At 45.2% G+C, this 26,413-nt stretch overlaps 1 protein-coding gene across 1 annotated transcript; it reads right to left on the bottom strand.

The window, feature by feature from the left end:
* Positions 1-2,471: 2,471 nt before the first annotated feature.
* On the bottom strand, positions 2,472-13,870 carry dera (deoxyribose-phosphate aldolase (putative)). Its single transcript, XM_042318106.1, has 9 exons — positions 13,714-13,870; positions 12,679-12,776; positions 10,650-10,797; positions 9,688-9,783; positions 9,357-9,491; positions 8,287-8,415; positions 4,945-5,057; positions 3,303-3,452; positions 2,472-3,028 (listed from the first exon to the last, which is right to left on the bottom strand). Exons 1-9 carry the CDS (start codon positions 13,742-13,744, stop codon positions 2,972-2,974), a joined length of 957 nt encoding a protein of 318 aa, XP_042174040.1. The 5' UTR covers positions 13,745-13,870; the 3' UTR covers positions 2,472-2,971.
* Positions 13,871-26,413: the final 12,543 nt, after the last annotated feature.

Genomic DNA, 26,413 nt, shown 5'->3' with positions numbered 1-26,413 from the left:
TGCATGTAAGTCCCCACAACGGGGCTGAGACACAATCTGTGTTCAACTACAAACAGACCCGACCAACTGCTATTTCACTTTCCAATGATCATGCAAGTAGGCAGACTACCTGTTTCACCTCTGGGAAGCAGAACGTTCTAGGCAGACTACCTGTTTCACCTCTAGGAAGCAGAATGTTCTTGGCAGACTCGCTGTTCCACCTCTGGGAAGCAGAACGTTCTAGGCAGACTTCCTGTTCCACCTCTGGGAAGCAGAACGTTCTAGGCAGACTACCTGTTCCACCTCTGGGCAGCAGAACGTTCTAGGCAGACTACCTGTTCCACCTATGTGCAGCAGAACATTCTGGCAGACTAGCATGTGTATCAGGGCCGGTAGAGTCTGACAACGGGCGAGTGAGTTGTACATCGTCCGGCACACTATCATTCAACTACTGCTTTAGACTGTCTCCTATTGGTGATGATAATCTACATAGTTATTCTGCTTTAGACTGTCTCCTATTGGTGATGATAATCTACATAGGTATTCTGCTTTAGACTGTCTCCTATTGGTGATGATAATCTACATAGTTATTCTGCTTTAGACTGTCTCCTATTGGTGATGATAATCTACATAGTTATTCTGCTTTAGACTGTCTCCTATTGGTGGTGATAATCTACATAGATATTCTGCTTTAGACGGTCTCCTATTGGTGATGATAATCTACATAGTTATTCTGCTTTAGACTGTCTCCTATTGGTGGTGATAATCTACATAGGTATTCTGCTTTAGACGGTCTCCTATTGGTGATGATAATCTACATAGTTATTCTGCTTTAGACTGTCTCCTATTGGTGATGATAATCAGAAGATATCTAGACAACAGAGTGGAACACTGAGCAGAAGATATCTGTTGGTCAGAGCTGTTGGTCAGAGCTGTAGGTCAGAGCTGTAGGTCAGAGCTGTTGGTCAGAGCTGTAGGTCAGAGCTGTAGGTCAGAGCTGTTGGTCAGAGCTGTAGGTCAGAGCTGTTGGTCAGAGCTGTTGGTCAGAGCTGTTGGTCAGAGCTGTTGGTCAGAGCTGTTGGTCAGAGCTGTTGGTCAGAGCTGTTGGTTAGAGCTGTTGGTCAGAGCTTTTAATCAGAGCTGTTGGCCAGAGCTCCAAAGACCTATCTCCATTTAGTCAGAACCTAATGCACAATACGGTTTCCTGACTTCATCTCATGTGAATAACAATCCATAATGTCTGATGGTCTTTAATCACACTCCAACATCTCCCAACAAAATCTACAGACAGACATGATTAGAATGGGTGGCAATCTTTCATTTACAACGACAACGGCAATAGAAATAGTGAATTAAAGAGTTTTATATCGTCTATAATATAGTACTCTCAAAACAACTACAATTTAAAAATGGTTCATTAAGACGGACTCATCAACACTCAATTCATACACTGTCATAGTTTCACATTGTTTGGATGGGGACTAGATGAAACCATACTGGCTAGTTGTCTCAAGGCACAAAGAGGCAGATATTACAGAAGTACTGTATGTCTGGTACACAGTAAAATGGCAGATATACCAGTAGTACTGTACACAGTAAAATGGCAGATATACCAGTAGTACTGTACACAGTAAAATGGCAGATATACCAGTAGTACTGTACACAGTAAAATGGCAGATATACCAGTAGTACTGTACACAGTAAAATGGCAGATATACCAGTAGTACTGTACACAGTAAAATGGCAGATATACCAGTAGTACTGTACACAGTAAAATGACAGATATACCAGTAGTACTGTACACAGTAAAATGGCAGATATACCAGTAGTACTGTACACAGTAAAATGGCAGATATACCAGTAGTACTGTACACAGTAAAATGACAGATATACCAGTACACAGTAAAATGACAGATATACCAGTAGTACTGTACACAGTAAAATGACAGATATACTGTAGTACTGTACACAGTAAAATGACAGATATACCAGTAGTACTGTACACACTGTAAAATGGCAGATATACCAGTAGTACTGTACACAGTAAAATGACAGATATACTGCTAGTACTGTACACAGTAAAATGACAGATATACCAGTAGTACTGTACACAGTAAAATGACAGATATACCAGTAGTACTGTACACAGTAAAATGACAGATATACCAGTAGTACTGTACACAGTAAAATGACAGATATACCAGTAGTACTGTACACACAGTAAAAAAATGACAGATATACCAGTAGTACTGTACACAGTAAAATGACAGATATACCAGTAGTACTGTACACAGTAAAATGACAGATATACCAGTAGTACTGTACACAGTAAAATGACAGATATACCAGTAGTACTGTACACAGTAAAATGACAGATATACCAGTAGTACTGTACACAGTAAAATGACAGATATACCAGTAGTACTGTACACAGTAAAATGACAGTATACAGTAGTACTGTAAAAAAATGACAGATATACCAGTAGTACTGTACACAGTAAAATGACAGATATACCAGTAGTACTGTACACAGTAAAATGACAGATATACCAGTAGTACTGTACACAGTAAAATGACAGATATACCAGTAGTACTGTACACAGTAAAATGACAGATATACCAGTAGTACTGTACACAGTAAAATGACAGATATACCAGTAGTACTGTACACAGTAAAATGACAGATATACCAGTAGTACTGTACACAGTAAAATGACAGATATACCAGTAGTACTGTACACAGTAAAATGACAGATATACCAGTAGTACTGTACACAGTAAAATGACAGATATACCAGTAGTACTGTACACAGTAAAATGACAGGCTCTCTCTTTTCTTCACCTGATCTGGTCATCATCTCAAATTAACACATTCCTGACAAGTCCAACAACAGAGATATTTTCCAGGTAACCTGTAAGAATTTTCTGCACAGCGATAGGCTGGTTCGGGTGAGGTTTCGGATTGGTCACTTTGGAAATGGTAACCGTGGTTTCAGGCCATGGGCATCTGGTGATAGGCTGCGTAGCAACCAGTCACGTGATGGTAGATCTGGAGGAGAAAAAGAGAAGAAGAAGAAGAGAGAAACAGGAAGTAAAAACGGAAGATGAAAGAGGATGACAGGTAAATCATTTAAATATGACCCCGTTGTTATTAGGAGAACACTGACATGTATAAGGTTAAAGGTCATGACTAATAGACAAACTAAACCATTATGGTGTCCTACAGTACCAAGCCTTTCCACTCTCAGCACTAAATCGGTCACATCATGGGACGTGTGTTGGAAGGAGTGTGTGTGTGTGTGTGTGTGTGTGTGTGTGTGTACCTGTCTCTCTATGTCAGCCAGCAGGCTACTAGCCCCCAGTCTAAAGAGGTGAGGGCTCAGCCACTCGTCTCCCAGCTCTTCCTTCATCAGAGTCAGCCACACCAACGACTCCTTGGCTGTACGGATCCCACCAGCAGGCTTAAAACCAACCTAGTGGGGTGTACGAGTCACAGGACACAGGAACGACGGCTGCATGTCAGAGAGGCGACCATACAACTTCACGAGGGACGGAGGGCCATTCAACAGGGAACATTGTTCATTTCAATCGATTTTTAGGTAACTACATATACAGTGGGGCAAAAAAAGTATTTAGTCAGCCACCAATTGTGCAAGTTCTCCCACTTAAAATGATGAGAGAGGCCTGTAATTTTCATCATAGGTGCACTTCAACTATGACAGACAAAATGAGAAGAAAAAAATCCAGAAAATCACGTTGTAGGATTTTTAATGAATTTATTTGCAAATTATGGTGGAAAATAAGTATTTGGTCACCTACAAACAAGCAAACAAGATTTCTGGCTCTGTATAAAAAGACACCTGTCCTCAAACAGTCACACTCCAAACTCCACTATGGCCAAGACCAAAGAGCTGTCAAAGGACACCAGAAACAAAATTGTAGACCTGCACCAAAAATCCCAGAACCACACGGGGGGACCTAGTGAATGACCTGCAGAGAGCTGGGACCAAAGTAACAAAGCCTACCATCAGTAACACACTACGCCGCCAGGGACTCAAATCCTGCAGTGCCAGACGTGTCCCCCTGCTTAAGCCAGTACATGTCCAGGCCCGTCTGAAGTTTGCTAGAGAGCATTTTGGATGATCCAGAAGAAGATTGGGAGAATGGTTTCATCTGACCATATGACAAAATATAACTTTTTGGTAAAAACTGAATGCCGAGTTGCAACAAAGAACACCATACCTACTGTGAAGCATGGGGGTGGAAACATCATGCTTTGGGGCTGTTTTTCTGCAAAGGGACCAGGACGACTGATCCGTGTAAAGGAAAGAAAGAATAAATGGGGCCATGTATCGTGAGATTTTGAGTGAAAACCTCCTTCCATCAGCAAGGGCATTGAAGATGAAACGTGGCTGGGTCTTTCAGCATGACAATGATCCCAAACACACCGCCCGGGCAACGAAGGAGTGGCTTCGTAAGAAGCATTTCAAGGTCCTGGAGTGGCCTAGACAGTCTCCAGATCTCAACCCCATAGAAAATCTTCGGAGGGAGTTGAAAGTCCGTATTGCCCAGCAACAGCCCCAAAACATCACTGCTCTAGAGGAGATCTGCATGGAGGAATGGGCCAAAATACCAGCAACAGTGTGTGAAAACCTTGTGAAGACATACAGAAAACATTTGACCTCTGTCATTGCCAACAAAGGATTGAGATAAACTTTTGTTATTGACCAAATACTTATTTTCCACCATAATTTGCAAATAAATTCATTAAAAATGATGAAAATTACAGGCCTCGCTCATCTTTTTAATTGGGAGAACTTGCACAATTGGTGGCTGACTAAATACTTTTTTTGCCCCACTGTATACAGAGAGACCATCCACTGTATCTGATGTTGAACGGCATTGATTACAACTGACTTAATTCAACTTGACTGAACGGACACACACACACACTAAGAGCCATACCTTATGACCAGTCTTCAGGAAGTAGTCCCGGATGGCTCTGACCATCACTATGGCGACAGGGTAGGTAGCGTTGACAGACTCCTTCCCTGTTGACGTCTTGATGAAGTCCGACCCTGTTGTAACACAAACAGACACACAGACGTTGTTAAAAAGACGACCTCATTCCATCAACGGACCTTAATGTACAGCGCATTTGGGGAGGTATTCAAAACCCTGGATTTTTTTTTACACATTTCGTTATGTTAAATGTAAAAAAAACAAAATCCTCATCAACCTTCACACAGTAACCCCGTAATGACAAAGCGAAACAGGTTTTTTTAGAAATGTTTGCTGGCCCAGCCAGATCCCAGACTAGATACCTGATCAAATATCTCTGGAGAGACATGAAAATATCTGTGCAGCAACACTCACCATCCAACCTGACAGAACTTGAGAGGATCTGCAGAGAGGAATAGGAGAAACTACCCAAATACAGGTGTACCAAGCTTGTAGCGTCAAACCCAAGAAGACTGGAGGCTGTAATCACTGGCAAAGGTGTTTCAACAAAGTACTGAGTAAAAGGCCTGAATACTGATGTAAATGTGATATTTCATTTTGTTTTCCTGCAAAGAATTCTACAAACCTGTTTTTGCTTTGTCACTGCGGGGTCGTGTGATGTCACTGCGGGGTCGTGTGATGTCACTGCGGGGTCGTGTGATGTCACTGCGGGGTCGTGTGATGTCACTGCGGGGTCGTGTGATGTCACTGCGGGGTCGTGTGATGTCACTACGGGGTCGTGTGATGTCACTACGGGGTCGTGTGATGTCACTATGGGGTCGTGTGATGTCACTGCGGGGTCGTGTATGTAGGTTGATGAGGGGACAAAATGTAAGGCTGTAACGTAACAAAATGTGGGAAAAGGTCAGGGGGTCTGAATACTTTCGAATGCAGTGAATTACGATCGAGATAACGATCTGTTAGAAATGTTGTGTTATTGTCACCATTACAATTCCTTCTAGACATCAATATGGAATCTACTCAGCTATTCAACTTTCTACAAATCCAAAAAGATCCCATCCAAGCAGAATGAGCTATAGAAATAGGAAACTAGACGTTACACATGGACACATTATTGAGGAGAGACACTCCACCACACACCTTCACTGTCATAGCAACACAATAGCAACACCATAGCTCATACTGTCACAGCAACATCATAGTTCATACTGCCATTTTGTTTGAATAAATATAGGCAATGTAGAGATGTCATCAGACTGGACAAAAAAAACAATGATACTACTACAGTATAAGAGGCACAGCTAGTTCTAAAGTATCTCTGACTGAAACAGGATATTATACTGAGGGCCGCTCTGCTCCCAGGGGCTCCAGAGAGGGACGCTCTGCTCCCAGGGGCTCCAGAGAGGGACGCTCTGCTCCCAGGGTCTCCAGACACATTACAGTGAGGGCCGCTCTGCTCCCAGGGTCTCCAGAGACATTACAGTGAGGGCCGCTCTGCTCCCAGGGTCTCCAGAGCCAGAGGAGAACATATGGTGTCTGTGACACTGTGACAGAGCTAACAGAGGGTGTGTGCTGCCTGCCTCATCAATATAACCCTTCATTTATCCCCTCCCCTCCCCTTCATCCCTACATTTATCCCCTTCCTTTCCTTCTGAGACAATTATGTCTTATCAGCTTTCTGGATAAAAATAGAAGATGAAATGACAGGCTTTTAATAGATGAACCACAAACCCTGGTAAAAAGCATCATTCCTCTATTCTGCCCTCCTTTGAGGGCCCCTGCTCCCATCCCTTGAGGGCCGCTCCCCCAGTCTCTAGAGCCAGACAGCTCATTACTACACTGATGAGCCCTTTACAGAGGGTATGTACTATGTATTTTTACAGTCAGAGTTTCTTTATTTCTTCCCTTTCTCCCTACTTTCTGTCTCTCGCTCTCCTCACACAATTATGCCCCAGCTTTCTCGCTAAAAATCTTCCTTAATAACCCCCCTGGTAAAAAGCATCTTCCTCATAATCCCCTCTCTTCCTCATAACCTCCCCCCTACTCTCTCACCATCTTTCCCCCTCTCCCTCATAACCTCCCTTGTTACAGTCATCTTTCTTCCCTCTCTCCCTCTTTCCCTCCCTCTCTCACCATCTTTCCCTCTCTCCCTCATAACCCCCCTCTCTCTCACCATCTTTCCCTCTCTCCCTCATAACCCCCCCTCACCATCTTTCCCCTCTCCCTCATAACCCCCCTCTCTCACCATCTTTCCCTCTCTCCCTCATAACCCCCCTCTCTCACCATCTTTCCCCCCTCATAACCCCCCCCAACCATCTTTCCCCCTCATAACCCCCCCCTTCTCTCACCATCTTTCCCCTCTCCCTCATAACCCCCCTTCTCTCACCATCTTTCCCCCTCATAACCCCCCCTTCTCTCACCATCTTTCCCCCTCTCCCCTCATAACCCCCCACTCTCTCACCATCTTTCCCTCTCTCCTCATCCCCTCACTCTCTCACCATCTTCCCTGTCTCTCCTCATCCCCTCACTCTCTCAACATCTTCCTGTCTCTCCTCATCCCCTCACTCTCTCAACATCTTCCCTGTCTCTCCTCATCCCCTCACTCTCTCACCATCTTCCCTGTCTTTCCTCACCCCCCCCACTCTCTCACCATCTTTCCCTCTCACTCTCCTCATCCCCCCCCTCAGACAGAGGAGTAATTCTGTACATTGGTTATGGGGGATGTTAATGAGCTGATAATTGATAGAGGTTATTAAACGAGGATGGCGGTAATGACGCTCGTTTCATTTGGCTAGCGTGGGCAAGCAGGCAGAGCGTGTGTGTGTGTGTGTGTGTGGCGGAGTAAAATAGCCGCCGTCATAGATTAATAGGCAAAATTATCATTCAATTTCTGGAATCTCATACGCAATTTATAGAACAAGGGGAGATTAAGGAGCAAGCACTGAGACAAAAGCAATGTATTTTAATAATGATCTCTATCGGACCGGCTGACAATTTGGTACAGTAATCAGGCTTATTATGTGACGGGTAGCTAAGTGTACAGTTCAGTGTGTGTGTGTGTGTGTGTGTGAGAGAAAAGAGAGAGAGAGAGAGAGAGTGTTCATCAGGTTAGCTAAGTACAGAGAGTACAGCCTGAACAACAGCGCCCCCCACATGAGAACATGACAAACTGCACCATTTGTAAAAAACAATATCACTGGGCCTGATTCACAGCAGAGATGAGCGCATTCAACTCGGATTTTCACAAACCATTCGTCAACGAGAGAGAAATGTGAGTTGGATCCCAAGTGTACATAACACCGGCCCTGTGTGTGTGTGTGTGTGTGTGAGAGAGGGAACACTCACCAGCCATCATAGCCACCAGACTAGCCTTGTAGACATTGGTGTAGGTCCCCAGCTCTCCTATAGCCAGGATGGACTTCATGTGAGTCTCCCCACAGGCCTCTCTGAACTGACACACCTCCTCATACATGGCTGAGGAGACAGAGGGGATTTAAAAATGGACACATTATAGAGGAGAGACACACCACCACACACCTTCACTGTCATAGCAACACCATAGCAACACCATAGCTCATACTGTCACAGCAACATCATAGTTCATACTGCCATAGCAACACCATAGTTCATACTGCCATAGCAACACCATAGTTCATACTGCCATAGCAACACCATAGCTCATACTGTCATAGCAACACCATAGCTCATACTGCCATAGCAACACCATAGCTCATACTGCCATAGCAACACCATAGTTCATACTGCCATAGCAACACCATAGTTCATACTGCCATAGCAACACCATAGTTCATACTGCCATAGCAACACCATAGCTCATACTGCCATAGCAACACCATAGTTCATACTGCCATAGCAACACCATAGTTCATACTGCCATAGCAACACCATAGTTCATACTGCCATAGCAACACCATAGTTCATACTGCCATAGCAACATCATAGTTCATACTGCCATAGCAACACCATAGTTCATACTGCCATAGCAACATCATAGTTCAAACTGCCATAGCAACATCATAGTTCAATCAGGTGTTTTCAGCTACAATAGTCATTTACAACATTAACAATGTCTACACTGTATTTCTGATCAATTTGATGTCATTTTAATGGACAAAACAAAGGACATTTCTAAGTGACCCCAAAATTTTGACCGACTGTATGTTGACATATTCAGTTGACTGTATGTTGACATATTCAGTTGACTGTATGTTGACATATTCAGTTGACTGACTGTATGTTGACATATTCACGTTGACCGACTGTATGTTGACATATTCATGTTGACTGACTATGTTTACAGGCTGTTCTGGAACTAAAGGGTGGTCTGACACCGGTACTAGCCGGGTGTACCTAATAAAGTGTCCGGTGAGTGTCTATAATAATATATACCACACCTTCCCACTGGCCAGTGAGGGCCAGAGTCCTGTTAATGACTATATCTATCTCCATAGCTCCATCCTCTACAGCCATACGGACCTCCTCCAGCCTGGTCTTCAGAGAGGTCTGGCCTGCAGGGAAACCGGTCGCCACTGAGGAGAGGAGGAGCAGGATGGAGAGAGACGTCGCTGAGTCACTATCTATAGTTTTTCCACGTCACAATATTCTGTTATTTCATTCATGTTGCGGCTGTATAAGCCATTTTTATTGTGTTATAATTAAGCAACATACACCTGTCCAACTACAGAATGACCCGGAGGTAGACTTCCTCCTCTCTCTCTCTCTTACCTGAGGCGACAGGTAAGCTGGAGTTGGCTGCTTTCAGTGACTTCACAGCATCAGCCACACGAGACGGGTACACGCACACCGCTGCAGTAGTCACACCTAGATACACAGATACAACCAGAACATATAGTTACTCTTCACCAACACCAAAGATAGGCCTACCATGTGAAACACAAGAGCACGTCGCCCCTCTAGCGGCCCAAACTAAGGAGCACGTCGCCCCTCTAGCGGCCCAAACTAAGGCGCACGTCGCCCCTCTAGCGGCCCAAACTAAGGAGCACGTCGCCCCTCTAGCGGCCCAAACTAAGGAGCACGTCGCCCCTCTAGCGGCCCAAACTAAGGAGCACGTCGCCCCTCTAGCGGCCCAAACAAAGGAGCACGTCGCCCCTCTAGCGGCCCAAACTAAGCACGGAGCAAACTAAGGAGCCCCCCTCTAGCGGCCCAAACTAAGGAGCACGTCGCCCCTCTAGCGGCCCAAACTAAGGAGCACGTCTAGCCCCAAACTCACGTAGCGGCCCAAACTAAGGAGCACGTCGCCCCTCTAGCCCCAAACTAAGGAGCACGTCGCCCAGCGGCCCAAACTAAGGAGCACGTCGCCCCTCTAGCGGCCCAAACAAGGAGCACGTCGCCCCTCTAGCGGCCCAAACTAAGGAGCACGTCGCCCCTCTAGCGGCCCAAACTAAGGAGCACGTCGCCCCTCTAGCGGCCCAAACCAAGGAGCACGTCGCCCCTCTAGTGGCCCAAACAAGGAGCACGTCGCCCCTCTAGTGGGTAAATAATCCATGAGTTGTGAATTGAAGAACAAGTATGAAGTATAGAACATCAGTCATGTTTAGGAGGATGTGGAGTAGCACATTTAACACACAGGCTTTATGAAGAGCTATGTAAAGCTAGTCTGTCTCTAGAGCAGGGTGAGGAGGGAGGGAGGGAGGACGGACGGACGGACAGGACAGACACCCCACTACCTTTGTCCTGCATGTCCATGCTCTTCAGCAGGTCGTAGCGTACCGGCTGGGTCGCCTTCATACACAGCCGGTGGACGTTGCCGGGCGTGTCGTCACCGGCCAGGGTCGTCAGGTCAATACAGGTCACCGCCCGCAGCAGCCACGCCGCCTGGAGATAGACAGAGAGCATTGTGGGTAATGTTGTCATACCAGGGTGTTTAACTGTTTGTTCTCAATAGGAGTTGGTGTGGACAACACTTCAACACTAGATAACACACAAAACCATACAAGACATACTGTATATCCTTATTCTAATAGCAGGATACAAACTGAGAATACTGCATATCCTTATTCTAATAGTAGGATACAAACTGAGAATACTGCATATCCTTATTCTAATAGCAGGATACAAACTGAGAATACTGCATATCCTTATTCTAATAGTAGGATACAAACTGAGAATACTGCATATCCTTATTCTAATAGTAGGATACAAACTGAGAATACTGTATATCCTTATTCTAATAGTAGGATACAAACTGAGAATACTGCATATCCTTATTCTAATAGTAGGATACAAACTGAGAATACTGCATATCCTTATTCTAATAGCAGGATACAAACTGAGAATACTGCATATCCTTATTCTAATAGTAGGATACAAACTGAGAATACTGCATATCCTTATTCTAATAGCAGGATACAAACTGAGAATACTGCATATCCTTATTCTAATAGCAGGATACAAACTGAGAATACTGCATATCCTTATTCTAATAGCAGGATACAAACTGAGAATAATACAAACTGACTGCATATCCTTATTCTAATAGTAGGATACAAACTGAGAATACTGCATATCCTTATTCTAATAGCAGGATACAAACTGAGAATACTGCATATCCTTATTCTAATAGCAGGATACAAACTGAGAATACTGTATATCCTTATTCTAATAGTAGGATACAAACTGAGAATACTGCATATCCTTATTCTAATAGTAGGATACAAACTGAGAATACTGTATATCCTTATTCTAATAGTAGGATACAAACTGAGAATACTGCATATCCTTATTCTAATAGTAGGATACAAACTGAGAATACTGCATATCCTTATTCTAATAGTAGGATACAAACTGAGAATACTGCATATCCTTATTCTAATAGTAGGATACAAACTGAGAATACTGCATATCCTTATTCTAATAGTAGGATACAAACTGAGAATACTGCATATCCTTATTCTAATAGGGAGAGAGAGAGAGAGAGAGGGAGATAGAGAGAGAGATATCCTTATTCTAATAGTAGGATACAAACTGAGAATACTGCATATCCATATTCTAATAGTAGGATACAAACTGAGAATACTGCATATCCTTATTCTAATAGTAGGATACAAACTGAGAATACTGCATATCCTTATTCTAATAGTAGGATACAAACTGAGAATACTGCATATCCTTATTCTAATAGTAGGATACAAACTGAGAATACTGCATATCCTTATTCTAATAGTAGGATACAAACTGAGAATACTATATCCTTATTCTAATAGTAGGATACAAACTATACCTATCCTTATTCTAATAGTAGGATACAAACTGAGAATACTGCATATCCTTATTCTAATAGTAGGGTACAAACTGAGAATACTGCATATCCATATTCTAATAGTAGGATACAAACTGAGAATACTGCATATCCTTATTCTAATAGGGAGAGAGAGAGAGATCCTTATTCTAATAGTAGGATACAAACTGAGAATACTGCATATCCATATTCTAATAGTAGGATACAAACTGAGAATACTGCATATCCATATTCTAATAGTAGGATACAAACTGAGAATACTGCATATCCTTATTCTAATAGGGAGAGAGAGAGAGCGAGAGAGGGAGATAGAGAGAGAGATATCCTTATTCTAATAGTAGGATACAAACTGAGAATACTGCATATCCTTATTCTAATAGCAGGATACAAACTGAGCATCACTTCATCTTATGTGTCGTATAGGAAAACATTGGAGATGAACCCAAAGCTCCTCCTACCTGCCACTGTTTCTTGTTCTTATTGCGTCCTTGGATCTGCTGAGCTCTCTTCAGCACTGCCTGGGTGTTCACCCGCACCTTGGACACCCATTCCAGGTCTGACACACACACACACACACACACACACACACACACACACACACACGGTTGATGAGAAACACTTTAGTTGGTATGTGGTCGCTGTCCACAACGCTTCCATATAAGTGTATATATACGTAGGCCTATTTCCCACCGAATCCACTATTCTGTTCAGATATCTACTGAATATAATGTAGGCTTACAGTAGTTAACAACCGATGGTTAGGCCTGCATCGAAATGTTTTCCGGGATCTTAGTACAGTCAGACCACTGATAGTCACGTGATTCCCCCTGGCTGCACTGAGTGTCGTGTGAAACATATTATCCAGGACATCATGAGTCAAGACCACCAACATTCAGTAATTCAGCACGTAACGTTAACTAGCTACTATCTTTACGGTGTTCACTAGACACGATACAAAGTATCTCTGGTCTCTGCATGTTTGCACCCCATTATTTCTACTTTCTACATTCTTCCATTGCAAATCAACCATTCCAGTGTTTTACTTGCTATATTGTATTTACTTTGCCTTTACCTCCCTTCTCACCTCATTTGCTCACATTGTATATAGACTTGTTTATACTGTATTATTGACTGTATGTTTGTTTTACTCCATGTGCAACTCTGTGTCGTTGTATCTGTCGAACTGCTTTGCTTTATCTTGGCCAGGTCGCAAATGTAAATGAGTTGCCTACCTGGTTAAATAAAGGTGAAATAAATAAATAAATGTTACTTAACTCACGTTAGAGATATAACTCTTCCTGTTAGGCCTAAAGTGTCACAGTCAAAACATTAATTATCAAGAATGTCCTAAACATAAAACAACCCTCTACGGTAGTAGCCAGAGTTGATACTAGCTAGCTGCACATGCTAACACAATCGATAGCTATTTCACTGGATTTGACTAATGTTTCAGGATAAACATGTATTTCCCACAATAAAGAAGCGAGTCTTACCAAGTGGCATGCCCGGGTTTCTTGCAGACATGGTTAACGACGATTTAACGACCAAACGGAGTTATTTTTCCATCAGATTCACCTAGCAAGCTAATTAGCTCCTAGCAGAGTTTACAGTCCATGGACCTCTTCCTGAATGTATAGTTACCGCCCCCCTCAATCCACCAATCACGGTTCAGCTCGAAATGGCGTCATAAGATGTGCGTTTGAAGGAACCTCATCAATTTAAAAAAAAAAGCTGAGTGACATATTTTCAATTATAATATATATTTTTTCATAAGAATGTTTTAACCAAAAGTTATACTTATACATTCTGTATTTATTGTGTCAATAATACATTTATTGTGTCAACATATTTATTGTGTCAATATATTTATTGTGTCAATAATACATTTGTGTCAACATATTTATTGTGTCAATATATTTATTGTGTCAATAATACCTTTATTGTGTCAACATATTTATTGTGTCAATTTCAATTTATTGTGTCAATATTCAAAGCAATCGATTTAACCAGGCTATTTCTTAGTGTAAGATATTGGATAATACTCCAAATGCTGTACACATTTATTGCAAGACTCCCTAACCACATGTTTTTGTTGTTCCTGCCAAGACGGGACATCCTTCAACCGTTGCCAAAGCCAGAACATGACCAGAATACTATGTGACAAGCTGAGACTTTTTACCACACTGACCTAAACCACACATTTTTATTTTTTACATATTCTTTACCTTTATTGAACTAGGCAAGTCAGTTAAGAACAAACTCTTATTTTCAATGACGATGAGGAACAGTGGGTTGTTCAGGGGCAGAACGACAGATTTGTACCTTATCAGCTCAGGGTTTGAACTTGCAACCTTCCGGTCACTAGTCCAATGCTCTAACCACTAGGCTACCTGCCACCTCTACACTCTAACCACTAGGCTACACTGCCACCCCTCCACTCTAACCACTAGGCTACCCTGCCACCTCTACACTCTAACCACTAGGCTACCCTGCCACCTCTCCACTCTAACCACTAGGCTACACTGCCACCTCTTCACTCTAACCACTAGGCTACCTGCCACCCCTCCACTCTAACCACTAGGCTACCCTGCCACCCCTCCACTCTAACCACTAGGCTACCTGCCACCCCTCCACTCTAACCACTAGGCTACCCTGCCACCACTCTAACCACTAGGCTACCTGCCACCTCTACACTCTAACCACTAGGCTACACTGCCACCCCTCCACTCTAACCACTAGGCTACCCTGCCACCCCTCCACTCTAACCACTAGGCTACCCTGCCACCCCTCCACTCTAACCACTAGGCTACACTGGCACCCCTCCACTCTAACCACTAGGCTACCCTGCCACCCCTCCACTCTAACCACTAGGCTACCCTGCCACCCCTCCACTCTAACCACTAGGCTACCCTGCCACCCCTCCACTCTAACCACTAGGCTACCCTGCCACCCCTCCACTCTAACCACTAGGCTACCCTGCCACCCCTCCATTCTAACCACTAGGCTACCCTGCCACCCCTCCACTCTAACCACTAGGCTACCCTGCCACCCCTCCACTCTAACCACTAGGCTACCCTGCCACCCCTCCACTCTAACCACTAGGCTACCCTGCCACCCCTCCACTCTAACCACTAGGCTACCCTGCCACCCCTCCACTCTAACCACTAGGCTACCCTGCCACCCCTCCACTCTAACCACTAGGCTAGAGAGTCAGATCTGAGAGGAAGCAGGAGTGAACACTTTATTGCCATAGCAGACACTGGAAGGCATCTCATTGGGTAATCAGTGACTCAATCAGTAATTAACATGATGAAAGGAGACTTCACAGGCCAACAGAGAGAGAGAGGGGGGGACAGAGAGAGAGAGGGGGAGGGACAGAGAGAGAGAGGGGGGAGAGGGGGGCAGAGAGAGAGAGGGGGAGGGACAGAGGGGAGGGGGGGGGGGGGGGGAGAGGGGGAGACTAGGGACAGAGAGAGGTTCAGAGGGGGACATAGTAGACTAGTAACAGTGACTATAGTTCAGAGAGGAGAGGGGGGATAGTATATAGACTAGTAACAGTGACTATAGTTCAGGGTACTGGGGAGAGGCTAGTAACAGTGACTATAGTTCAGGGTACTGGGGAGGGGGGGAGAGGGGACAGAGAGAGAGAGAGAGAGAGGGGGACAGTGACTATAGTTCAGGGTACTGGGGAGAGGCTAGGAACAGTGACTATAGTTCAGGGTACTGGGGGAGGCTAGTAACAGTGACTATAGTTCAGGGTACTGGGGAGGCTAGTAACAGTGACTATAGTTCAGGGTACTGGGGAACTTCTGAGGCTAGTAACAGTGACTATAGTTCAGGGTACTGGGGGAGACTAGTAACAGTGACTATAGTTCAGGGTACTGGGGGAGACTAGTAACAGTGACTATAGTTCAGGGTACTGGGGGAGACTAGTAACAGTGACTATAGTTCAGGGTACTGGGGGAGGCTAGTAACAGTGACTATAGTTCAGGGTACTGGGGGAGACTAGTAACAGTGACTATAGTTCAGGGTACTGGGGAGACTAGTAACAGTGACTATAGTTCAGGGTACTGGGGAGGCTAGTAACAGTGACTATAGTTCAGGGTACTGGGGGAGACTAGTAACAGTGACTATAGTTCAGGGTACTGGGGAGAGGCTAGTAACAGTGACTATAGTTCAGGGTACTGGGGGAGACTAGTAACAGTGACTATAGTTCAGGGTACTGGGGGAGGCTAGTAACAGTGACTATAGTTCAGGGTACTGGGGGAGACTAGTAACAGTGACTATAGTTCAGGGTACTGGGGGAGGCTAGTAACAGTGACTATAGTTCAGGGTACTGGGGAGGCTAGTAACAGTGACTATAGTTCAGGGTACTGGGGGAGGCTAGTAACAGTGACTATAGTTCAGGGTACTGGGGGAGGCTAGTAACAGTGACTATAGTTCAGGGTACTGGTAGGGGAGGCTAGTAACAGTGACTATAGTTCAGGGTACTGGGGGAGGCTAGTAACAGTGACTATAGTTCAGGGTACTGGGGGGAGGCTAGTAACAGTGACTATAGTTCAGGGTACTGGGGAGAGGCTAGTAACAGTGACTATAGTTCAGGGTACTGGGGGAGACTAGTAACAGTGACTATAGTTCAGGGTACTGGGTGGAGGCTAGTAACAGTGACTATAGTTCAGGGTACTGGGGGAGAGGCTAGTAACAGTGACTATAGTTCAGGGCAGTACTGGGGGAGGCTAGTAACAGTGACTATAGTTCAGGGTACTGGGTGGAGGCTAGTAACAGTGACTATAGTTCAGGGTACTGGGGAGAGGCTAGTAACAGTGACTATAGTTCAGGGTACTGGGGGAGGCTAGTAACAGTGACTATAGTTCAGGGCAGGGTACTGGGGGAGAGACTAGTAACAGTGACTATAGTTCAGGGTACTGGGGGGAGGCTAGTAACAGTGACTATAGTTCAGGGTACTGGGGGGGAGACTAGGGTTCACTGGGGGGAGGCTAGTAACAGTGACTATAGTTCAGGGTACTGGGGGAGGCTAGTAACAGTGACTATAGTTCAGGGTACTGGGGGAGGCTAGTAACAGTGACTATAGTTCAGGGTACTGGGGGAGGCTAGTAACAGTGACTATAGTTCAGGGTACTGGGGGAGACTAGTAACAGTGACTATAGTTCAGGGTACTGGGGGAGACTAGTAACAGTGACTATAGTTCAGGGCAGGGTACTGGGGGAGGCTAGTAACAGTGACTATAGTTCAGGGTACTGGGGGAGACTAGTAACAGTGACTATAGTTCAGGGCAGGGTACTGGGGGAGACTAGTAACAGTGACTATAGTTCAGGGTACTGGGGGGAGACTAGTAACAGTGACTATAGTTCAGGGTACTGGGTGGAGAATAGTAACAGTGACTATAGTTCAGGGTACTGGGGGAGGCTAGTAACAGTGACTATAGTTCAGGGCAGGGTACTGGGGGGAGACTAGTAACAGTGACTATAGTTCAGGGTACTGGGGGAGACTAGTAACAGTGACTATAGTTCAGGGCAGGGTACCGGGTGGAGAATAGTAACAGTGACTATAGTTCAGGGTACTGGGTGGAGGCCAGTAACAGTGACTATAGTTCAGGGCAGGGTACTGGGGGGAGGCTAGTAACAGTGACTATAGTTCAGGGTACTGGGTGAGACTAGTAACAGTGACTATAGTTCAGGGTACTGGGTGGAGGCTAGTAACAGTGACTATAGTTCAGGGTACTGAGGGAGACTAGTAACAGTGACTATAGTTCAGGGTACTGGGGGAGACTAGTAACAGTGACTATAGTTCAGGGTACTGGGGGGAGACTAGTAACAGTGACTATAGTTCAGGGTACTGGGGGAGACTAGTAACAGTGACTATAGTTCAGGGTACTGGGGGAGACTAGTAACAGTGACTATAGTTCAGGGCAGGGTACTGGGGTAGACTAGTAACAGTGACTATAGTTCAGGGTACTGGGGGAGACTAGTAACAGTGACTATAGTTCAGGGTACTGGGGGAGACTAGTAACAGTGACTATAGTTCAGGGTACTGGGGGAGGCTAGTAACAGTGACTATAGTTCAGGGCAGGGTACTGGGGGAGGCTAGTAACAGTGACTATAGTTCAGGGCAGGGTACTGGGGGAGGCTAGTAACAGTGACTATAGTTCAGGGTACTGGGGGAGGCTAGTAACAGTGACTATAGTTCAGGGTACTGGGGAGACTAGTAACAGTGACTATAGTTCAGGGTACTGGGGGAGGCTAGTAACAGTGACTATAGTTCAGGGTACTGGGGGAGACTAGTAACAGTGACTATAGTTCAGGGTACTGGGGGAGACTAGTAACAGTGACTATAGTTCAGGGCAGGGTACTGGGGGAGACTAGTAACAGTGACTATAGTTCAGGGTACTGGGGGAGACTAGTAACAGTGACTATAGTTCAGGGTACTGGGGGAGGCTAGTAACAGTGACTATAGTTCAGGGCAGGGTACTGGGGGAGGCTAGTAACAGTGACTATAGTTCAGGGTACTGGGGGGAGACTAGTAACAGTGACTATAGTTCAGGGTACTGGGGGGAGGCTAGTAACAGTGACTATAGGGCAGGGTACTGGGGGGAGGCAGGCTAGTGGTGATTGTTGAACAGTTTGATGGCCTGAAGATAGAAACTGTTTCTCAGTCTCTCGGTCCCTGCTTTGATTCACCTGTACTGTCTCCTCCACCTTCTAGATGGTAGCAGGGTGAACAGTCCGTGACTAGGGTGGCTGAGGTCCTTGATGATCTTCTAGATGGTAGCAGGGTGAACAGTCCGTGACTCGGGTGGCTGAGGTCCTTGATGATCTTCTAGATGGTAGCAGGGTGAACAGTCCTTGACTCGGGTGGCTGAGGTTCTTGATGGTCTTCTAGATGGTAGCAGGGTGAACAGGCCGTGACTCTGGTGGCTGAGGTCCTTGATGGTCTTCTTGTCCTTCCTGTGACACCGGGTGCTGTCGATGTCCTGGAGGGCAGGCAGTGTGCCCCCGGTGATGCGTCTCCATCCTCTGGAGAGCCCTGGCGGTTGTGGACGTTGCAGTTCCCTCCAGGATCGCTCTCAATGGTGCATCCGTAGAAGGTTGTGAGGGTCTTAGATTTTCGTCTTTAGCCGCCTGTTGCTCACCTTCTTCACCACACTTTCTGTGTGAAGAGACCATTTCAGGTGGTCACTCCGTCAGTCCGTCTCTCCGTCACTCCTTCAGTCCGTCACTCCGTCACTCCGTCAGTCCGTCACTCAGTCAGTCCGTCACTCCGTCAGTCCGTCACTCCCTCAGTCCGTCAGTCCGTCAGTCCCTCAGTCCGTCACTCCGTCAGTCCGTCACTCCGTCAGTCCGCCAGTCCGTCACTCCGTCAGTCCGTCACTCTGTCACTCCGTCTCTCCGTCAGTCCGTCAGTCCGTCTCTCCGTTAGTCCGTCTCTCCGTCAGTCCGTCTCTCCGTCAGTCCGTCACTCCGTCACTCCGTCAGTCTGTCTCTCCGTCAGTCCGTCTCTCCGTCAGTCCGTCTCTCCGTCAGTCTGTCACTCCGTCAGTCCGTCACTCCCTCAGTCCGTCAGTCCCTCAGTCCGTCAGTCCGTCAGTCCGTCACTCCGTCACTCCGTCAGTCCGCCAGTCCGTCACTCCGTCAGTCCGTCAGTCCGTCACTCTGTCACTCCGTCTCTCCGTCAGTCCGTCAGTCCGTCTCTCCGTTAGTCCGTCTCTCCGTCAGTCCGTCTCTCCGTCAGTCCGTCTCTCCGTCCGTCTCCGTCAGTCCGTCTCTCCGTCAGTCCGTCTCTCCGTCAGTCCGTCTCTCCGTCAGTCCGTCTCTCCGTCAGTCCGTCTCTCCGTCAGTCCGTCCGTCTCCGTCAGTCCGTCAGTCCGTCTCCGTCTCTCCGTCCGTCAGTCCGTCTCTCCGTTAGTCCGTCACTCCGTCACCCCGTCAGTCCGTCACTCCGTCAGTCCGTCACTCCATCACTCCGTCAGTCCGTCTCTCCGTCAGTCTGTCAGTCCGTCAGTCCGTGTGCATGCATGCTAGCATGTGTGTGTGCATTTGTGCTAGCGTGTGTGTGTGTGCGTGTGCATGCGTGCTAGCATGTGTGTGTGCATGCATGCTAGCGTGTGTGTGTGTGTGTGTGCGTGTGCATGCGTGCTAGCATGTGTGTGTGCATTTGTGCTAGCGTGTGTGTGTGTGTGTGTGTGCGTGTGCGTGCATGCGTGCTAGCTTGTGTGTGTGTGTGTGTGTGTGTGCTAACTGTGACTTGGGAGTGGAGTGCTGGAGTCCTGTGCTGGCCCCCAAAGCATTCCACCACCAACCCTGTTGCCATGGCACCGCCCCACAATATTATGGAGCGGCCATATGTTAGGAGACCTTGTGATGTTTTATAGTCTTTTGTGAAAATCTATTAAATTGTATAAAGTTTCTTAGTTCCTTAGTCTCCCTGTTTCTCGCTGTCTGGGTCTGATTCTAGCTGTCTGGTTCGGATTCTGTTTCTTGCTGTCTGGTTCTGATTCTGTTTATAGCTGTCTGGTTCTGATTCAGTTTATAGCTGTCTGGGTCTGATTCTGTTTATAGCTGTCTGGTTCTGATTCTGTTTATAGCTGTCTGGTTCTGATTCTGTTAATAACTGTCTGGTTCTGATTCTGTTTATAGCTGTCTGGTTCTGATTCTGTTTATAGCTGTCTGGTTCTGATTCTGTTCATAGCTGTCTGGGTCTGATTCTGTTTATAGCTGTCTGGGTCTGTTTCTGTTTATAACTGTCTGGGTCTGATTCTGTTTTTAACTGTCTGGTTCTGATTCTGTTTCTAACTGTCTGGTTCTGATTCTGTTTCTTGCTGTCTGGTTCTGATTCTGTTAATAACTGTCTGGTTCTGATTCTGTTTCTAACTGTCTGGGTCTGATTCTGTTTCTAACTGTCTGGGTCTGATTCTGTTTCTAACTGTCTGGTTCTGATTCTGTTTCTAACTGTCTGGGTCTGATTCTGTTTCTAACTGTCTGGGTCTGATTCTGTTTCTTGCTGTCTGGGTCTGATTCTGTTTCTAACTGTCTGGGTCTGATTCTGTTTCTAACTGTCTGGGTCTGATTCTGTTTCTTGCTGTCTGGGTCTGATTCTGTTTCTAACTGTCTGGGTCTGATTCTGTTTCTAACTGTCTGGGTCTGATTCTGTTTCTTGCTGTCTGGGTCTGATTCTGTTTCTAACTGTCTGGGTCTGATTCTGTTTCTAACTGTCTGGGTCTGATTCTGTTTCTTGCTGTCTGGTTCTGATTCTGGGGCATGAGAGAGCGAGACAGGACGTGATTTAGTTGTGGTGAGGTACTTGTGTGTGGTCCTTTTTTAGATGCATCACCACTGACTCGCTGTTTGTAACACAGAGCACCTCATCAAAACTCACGCACACCACTGTTTGTAACACAGAGCACCTCATCATTAAACTACGTATGTCTGCATACTAATAAAATAAACATAACACCGTTTCATTCATCAAAATACATATATTATTATGTTTTATAAAGCTTTCGATGACTGAATTGGCTGTTCTGGGATCTTTTGGCAAAAAAAGTTGTTGTTCTTGGTGCAGTACTCCACTGTGGCCACTAGATGGTAGTACAAGCACGGTATTGGAGTTTAACACAGCCAGTCCATGTCAATTGACCAGTCAATCAATTTTTCCAAATTAAAAGATCATTATTTCTCAAAGACTGCAGAAAAATATATCTAGAATAATGTTGCAGCATTTGACACCACTGATTGTGACAATGTTAAACCATGTAAGACCCTTAACACAGAGCCCGAGATTTCCGTTCTGCCACCCCAGGTGTCTTTATGAATGTGTGAGTGAGTCTATGAATGTGTGAGTGAGTTTATGAATGTGTGTGTGAGTTTATGAATGTGTGTGTGAGTTTATGAATGAATGTGTGTGTATGTGTGTGTGTAAGTTTATGAATGTGTGTAAGTTTATGAATGAATGTCCTCTCACGGGAAGGCAGCTTCCTATCAGTCCAGTCCAAGCTCTTCTCTGACCTGTCACCCCAATGGTGGAACTAGCTTCCCCCTGAAACAGGGACAGCAGAGTCCCTGCCCATCTTCTGAAACCATCTGAAACCCTACGTCTTCAAACAGTATATTAAATAATCCTTCTCCTCACCTCGCCCCCCCCCCATCCCCCATTCTAGCTCTGACTCTACTTACAGCTATGTTATTGAGGAAAAATGTACTTACTATGACTGAGATATGTGGTTGTCCCACCTATCTATCTGAAGGTGAATGTACTATCTGGTCCAATCTATCTGTAGTGAATGTACTGACTATGACTGGTCCACCTAGCTATCTGAAGGTGAATGTACTGACTATGACTGGTCCACCTAGCTATCTGAAGGTGAATGTACTGACTAGCTGACTCCTATCAGTCCAAGGTGAATGTACTGTCCAAGCTCTTCTGAAGGTGAATGTCAGGACCCCACCTGGTGCTAAGAGATGAATGTACTGACTCTGACTGTGATATGTAGTTGTCCCTCCTAGCTATCTGAAGATGAATGTACTGACTATGACTGGTCCACCTAGCTATCTGAAGGTGAATGTACTGACTATGACTGGTCCACCTAGCTATCTGAAGGTGAATGTACTGACTAGGACTGGTCCACCTAGCTATCTGAAGGTGAATGTACTGACTAGGACTGGTCCACCCCCATCTGGATGAATGTACTGACTGACTGTGATATGTTTGTTCCACCTAGCTATCTGAAGGTGAATGTATGACTAGGACTGACCTAGCTATCTGAAGGTGAATGTACTGACTATGACTGGTCCACCTAGCTATCTGAAGGTGAATGTACTGACTATGACTGGTCCACCTAGCTATCTGTAGGTGAATGTACTGACTATGACTGGTCCACCTAGCTATCTGTAGGTGAATGTACTGACTATGACTGGTCCACCTAGCTATCTGAAGGTGAATGTACTGACTAGGACTGGTCCACCTAGCTATCTGAAGGTGAATGTACTGACTAGGACTGGTCCACCTAGCTATCTGAAGGTGAATGTACTGACTATGACTGGTCCACCTATCTATCTGAAGGTGAATGTACTGACTAGGACTGGTCCACCTGGCTATCTAGAGATGAATGTACTGACTCTGACTGTGATATGTAGTTGTCCCTCCTAGCTATCTGAAGATGAATGTACTGACTATGACTGGTCCACCTAGCTATCTGAAGGTGAATGTACTGACTATGACTTTAGCTATCTGAAGGTGAATGCTGACTAGGACTGGTCCATGATATCTGGAGATGAATGTACTGACTATGACTGTGATCACCACCTAGCTATCTGAAGGTGAATGTACTGAAACTGGTCCACCTAGCTTCTGAAGGTGAATGTACATTGACTGGTACCTAGCTATCTGAAGGTGAATGTACTGAATGACTGGTCCACCTACTATCTGTAGGTGAATGTACTGACTATGACTGGTCCACCTAGCTATCTGTAGGTGAATGTACTGACTATGACTGGTCCAAGCTATCTGAAGGTGAATGTACTGACTAGGACTGGTCCACCTAGCTATCTGAAGGTGAATGTACTGACATAGGACTGGTCCACCTAGCTATCTGAAGGTGAATGTAGCTGATAACTGGTCCACAGACTATCTGAAGGTGAATGTACTACTAACTGGTCCACCCAGCTTTTGAAAATGAATGTAACAACTTCCAATCTAAACAAATGTACTGAATCACAGCTTTGAAGGTTTATAAAGGTCCACCTAGCTATCTGAAGGTGAATTACTGACTATGACTGGTTTATCTGAAGGTGATTTGACTATCTGGTCCACCTAGCTATCTGAAGGTGAATGTACTGACTATGACTGGTCCACCTACTATGACTGGTCCACCTTAAAGGTGAATGTAACTATGACTGGTCCACCTAGCTATCTGAAGGTTGTACTGACTATGACTGGTCCACCTAGCTATCAGGTGAATGTACTGACTATGACTGGTCCACCTAGCTATCTGGAGATGAATGTACTTAAAACTGACTATGACTGGTCCACCTAGCTATTTGAAGGTGAATGTACTGACTATGACTGGTCCACCTAGCTATCTGAAGGTGAATGTACTGACTATGACTGGTCCACCTAGCTATCTGGAGATGAATGTACTGACTATGACTGGTCCACCTAGCTATCTGAAGGTGAATGTACTGACTATGACTGGTCCACCTAGCTATTTGAAGGTGAATGTACTGACTATGACTGGTCCACCTAGCTATCTGAAGGTGAATGTACTGACTATGACTGGTCCACCTAGCTATCTGAAGGTGAATGTACTGAACTGTAAGTCGCTCTGGATAAGAGCATCTGCTAAATTACAGAACTGTAAAATGTAGCACACAACATGTTTTTTTTTTTTACATTTCAGCCGACCCTGTGCGATTACGAGCCACGATCACCCGGCAACGAACTGAAATCAAGTTGAAGCGGCCATTTTACCAGCGTAAACACACTCGTTGTTCCCACTTCGGGGAGCTTCGAGTCCAGGTACCATCCAGCAACGATTTATGGTAAGAGTTCACACAGACTTTACGTTGCACATCCACAAGGTCGAGTCCCTTGCCCCAACGATAGTGGCGCAGGGGGAGCTGATAAAATGGCGCCCGACAGACGGTCTATAACAGCCCAGCTTGGCTGTAAAATGATATAACAACTTCAATAATAAACAAACAATCACATTTATTTATAAAGCCCCTTTTTTTTTAAACTTCTTTTTTTTATTTTTTACATCAGCCGAGGTCACAAAGTGCTTTACGGAAGAATCCCAGACTTAAAACAAATATCTTTCTATTTGTAGAATGACAATGAAATAGCATTGCACTGCTTTTCCTCCTCGGTCAGCATTGTAGGCCAACTTCCTGTTTATTTCGGTCATATACATTCCCCCCCATCAGGCAATGTCGATGTTGGAGCCGGTCTGAGGTCATCTGAAGTCCAACTGATTGTTGTACTTCACTATACTTCTGTTATTATGTGCTTACAAGCTAACTTGTCCAGTCAGTTGGCATATGAAGCGGTTGACACAATTAACCTCCTTCATAACATGTTCTACTTTGTTCTACAGGTGTGTGATTCTCGCCATCTCACCTGAGGATAACAACATAACCCTTCAACAATGACCTGGTCCAGTAGCTGAGGTGAACTCTGTCCTGGTGAGGTGAATGAATGTTCAGGTTAACTCTGTCCAGGTGAGGTTAATGAATGTTCAGGTTAACTCTGTCCCGGTGAGGTTAATGAATGCTCAGGTTAACTCTGTCCTGGTGAGGTGAATGAATGTTCAGGTTAACTCTGTCCAGGTGAGGTTACTGAATGTTCAGGTTAACTCTGTCCCGGTGAGGTTAATGAATGTTCAGGTTAACTCTGTCCAGGTGAGGTTAATGAATGTTCAGGTTAACTCTGTCCAGGTGAGGTTAATGAATGTTCAGGTTAACTCTGTCCAGGTGAGGTTAATGAATGTTCAGGTGAACTCTGTCCAGGTGAGGTTAATGAATGTTCAGGTTAACTCTGTCCAGGTGAGGTTAATGAATGTTCAGGTTAACTCTGTCCAGGTGAGGTTAATGAATGTTCAGGTTAACTCTGTCCAGGTGAGGTTAATGAATGTTCAGGTGAACTCTGTCCAGGTGAGGTTAATGAATGTTCAGGTGAACTCTGTCCAGGTGAGGTTAATGAATGTTCAGGTGAACTCTGTCCAGGTGAGGTTACTGAATGTTCAGGTGAACTCTGTCCAGGTGAGGTTAATGAATGTTCAGGTGAACTCTGTCCAGGTGAGGTTAATGAATGTTCAGGTGAACTCTGTCCAGGTGAGGTTAATGAATGTTCAGGTGAACTCTGTCCAGGTGAGGTTAATGAATGTTCAGGTGAACTCTGTCCAGGTGAGGTAATGAATGTTCAGGTGAACTCTGTCCAGGTGAGGTTAATGAATGTTCAGGTGAACTCTGTCCAGGTGAGGTTAATGAATGTTCAGGTGAACTCTGTCCAGGTGAGGTTAATGAATGTTCAGGTGAACTCTGTCCAGGTGAGGTTAATGAATGTTCAGGTGAACTCTGTCCAGGTGAGGTTAATGAATGTTCAGGTGAACTCTGTCCAGGTGAGGTTAATGAATGTTCAGGTGAACACTGTCCAGGTGAGGTTAATGAATGTTCAGGTGAA

This window comes from Oncorhynchus tshawytscha, unplaced genomic scaffold (assembly GCF_018296145.1).
Source record: "Oncorhynchus tshawytscha isolate Ot180627B unplaced genomic scaffold, Otsh_v2.0 Un_contig_673_pilon_pilon, whole genome shotgun sequence".
Taxonomy (NCBI): Eukaryota; Metazoa; Chordata; class Actinopteri; order Salmoniformes; family Salmonidae; genus Oncorhynchus; species Oncorhynchus tshawytscha.
The sequence above is the reverse complement of the archived record's forward strand: the minus strand, read 5'-3'. Positions and strand labels throughout refer to the sequence as shown.

Bases quoted from the DNA above. Each gene is read 5' to 3' on its own strand.
- dera (XM_042318106.1), bottom strand. From the start codon at position 13,744: ATGTCTGCAAGAAACCCGGGCATGCCACTTG. The intron at 10,798-12,678 runs GTAGGAGGAGCT...GTCTATCTCCAG, and splicing joins AGAACAAGAAACAGTGGCAG to GCGGCGTGGCTGCTGCGGGC. The intron at 5,058-8,286 runs GTGAGTGTTCCC...GTGTTACAACAG, and splicing joins TCTGGTGGCTATGATGGCTG to GGTCGGACTTCATCAAGACG.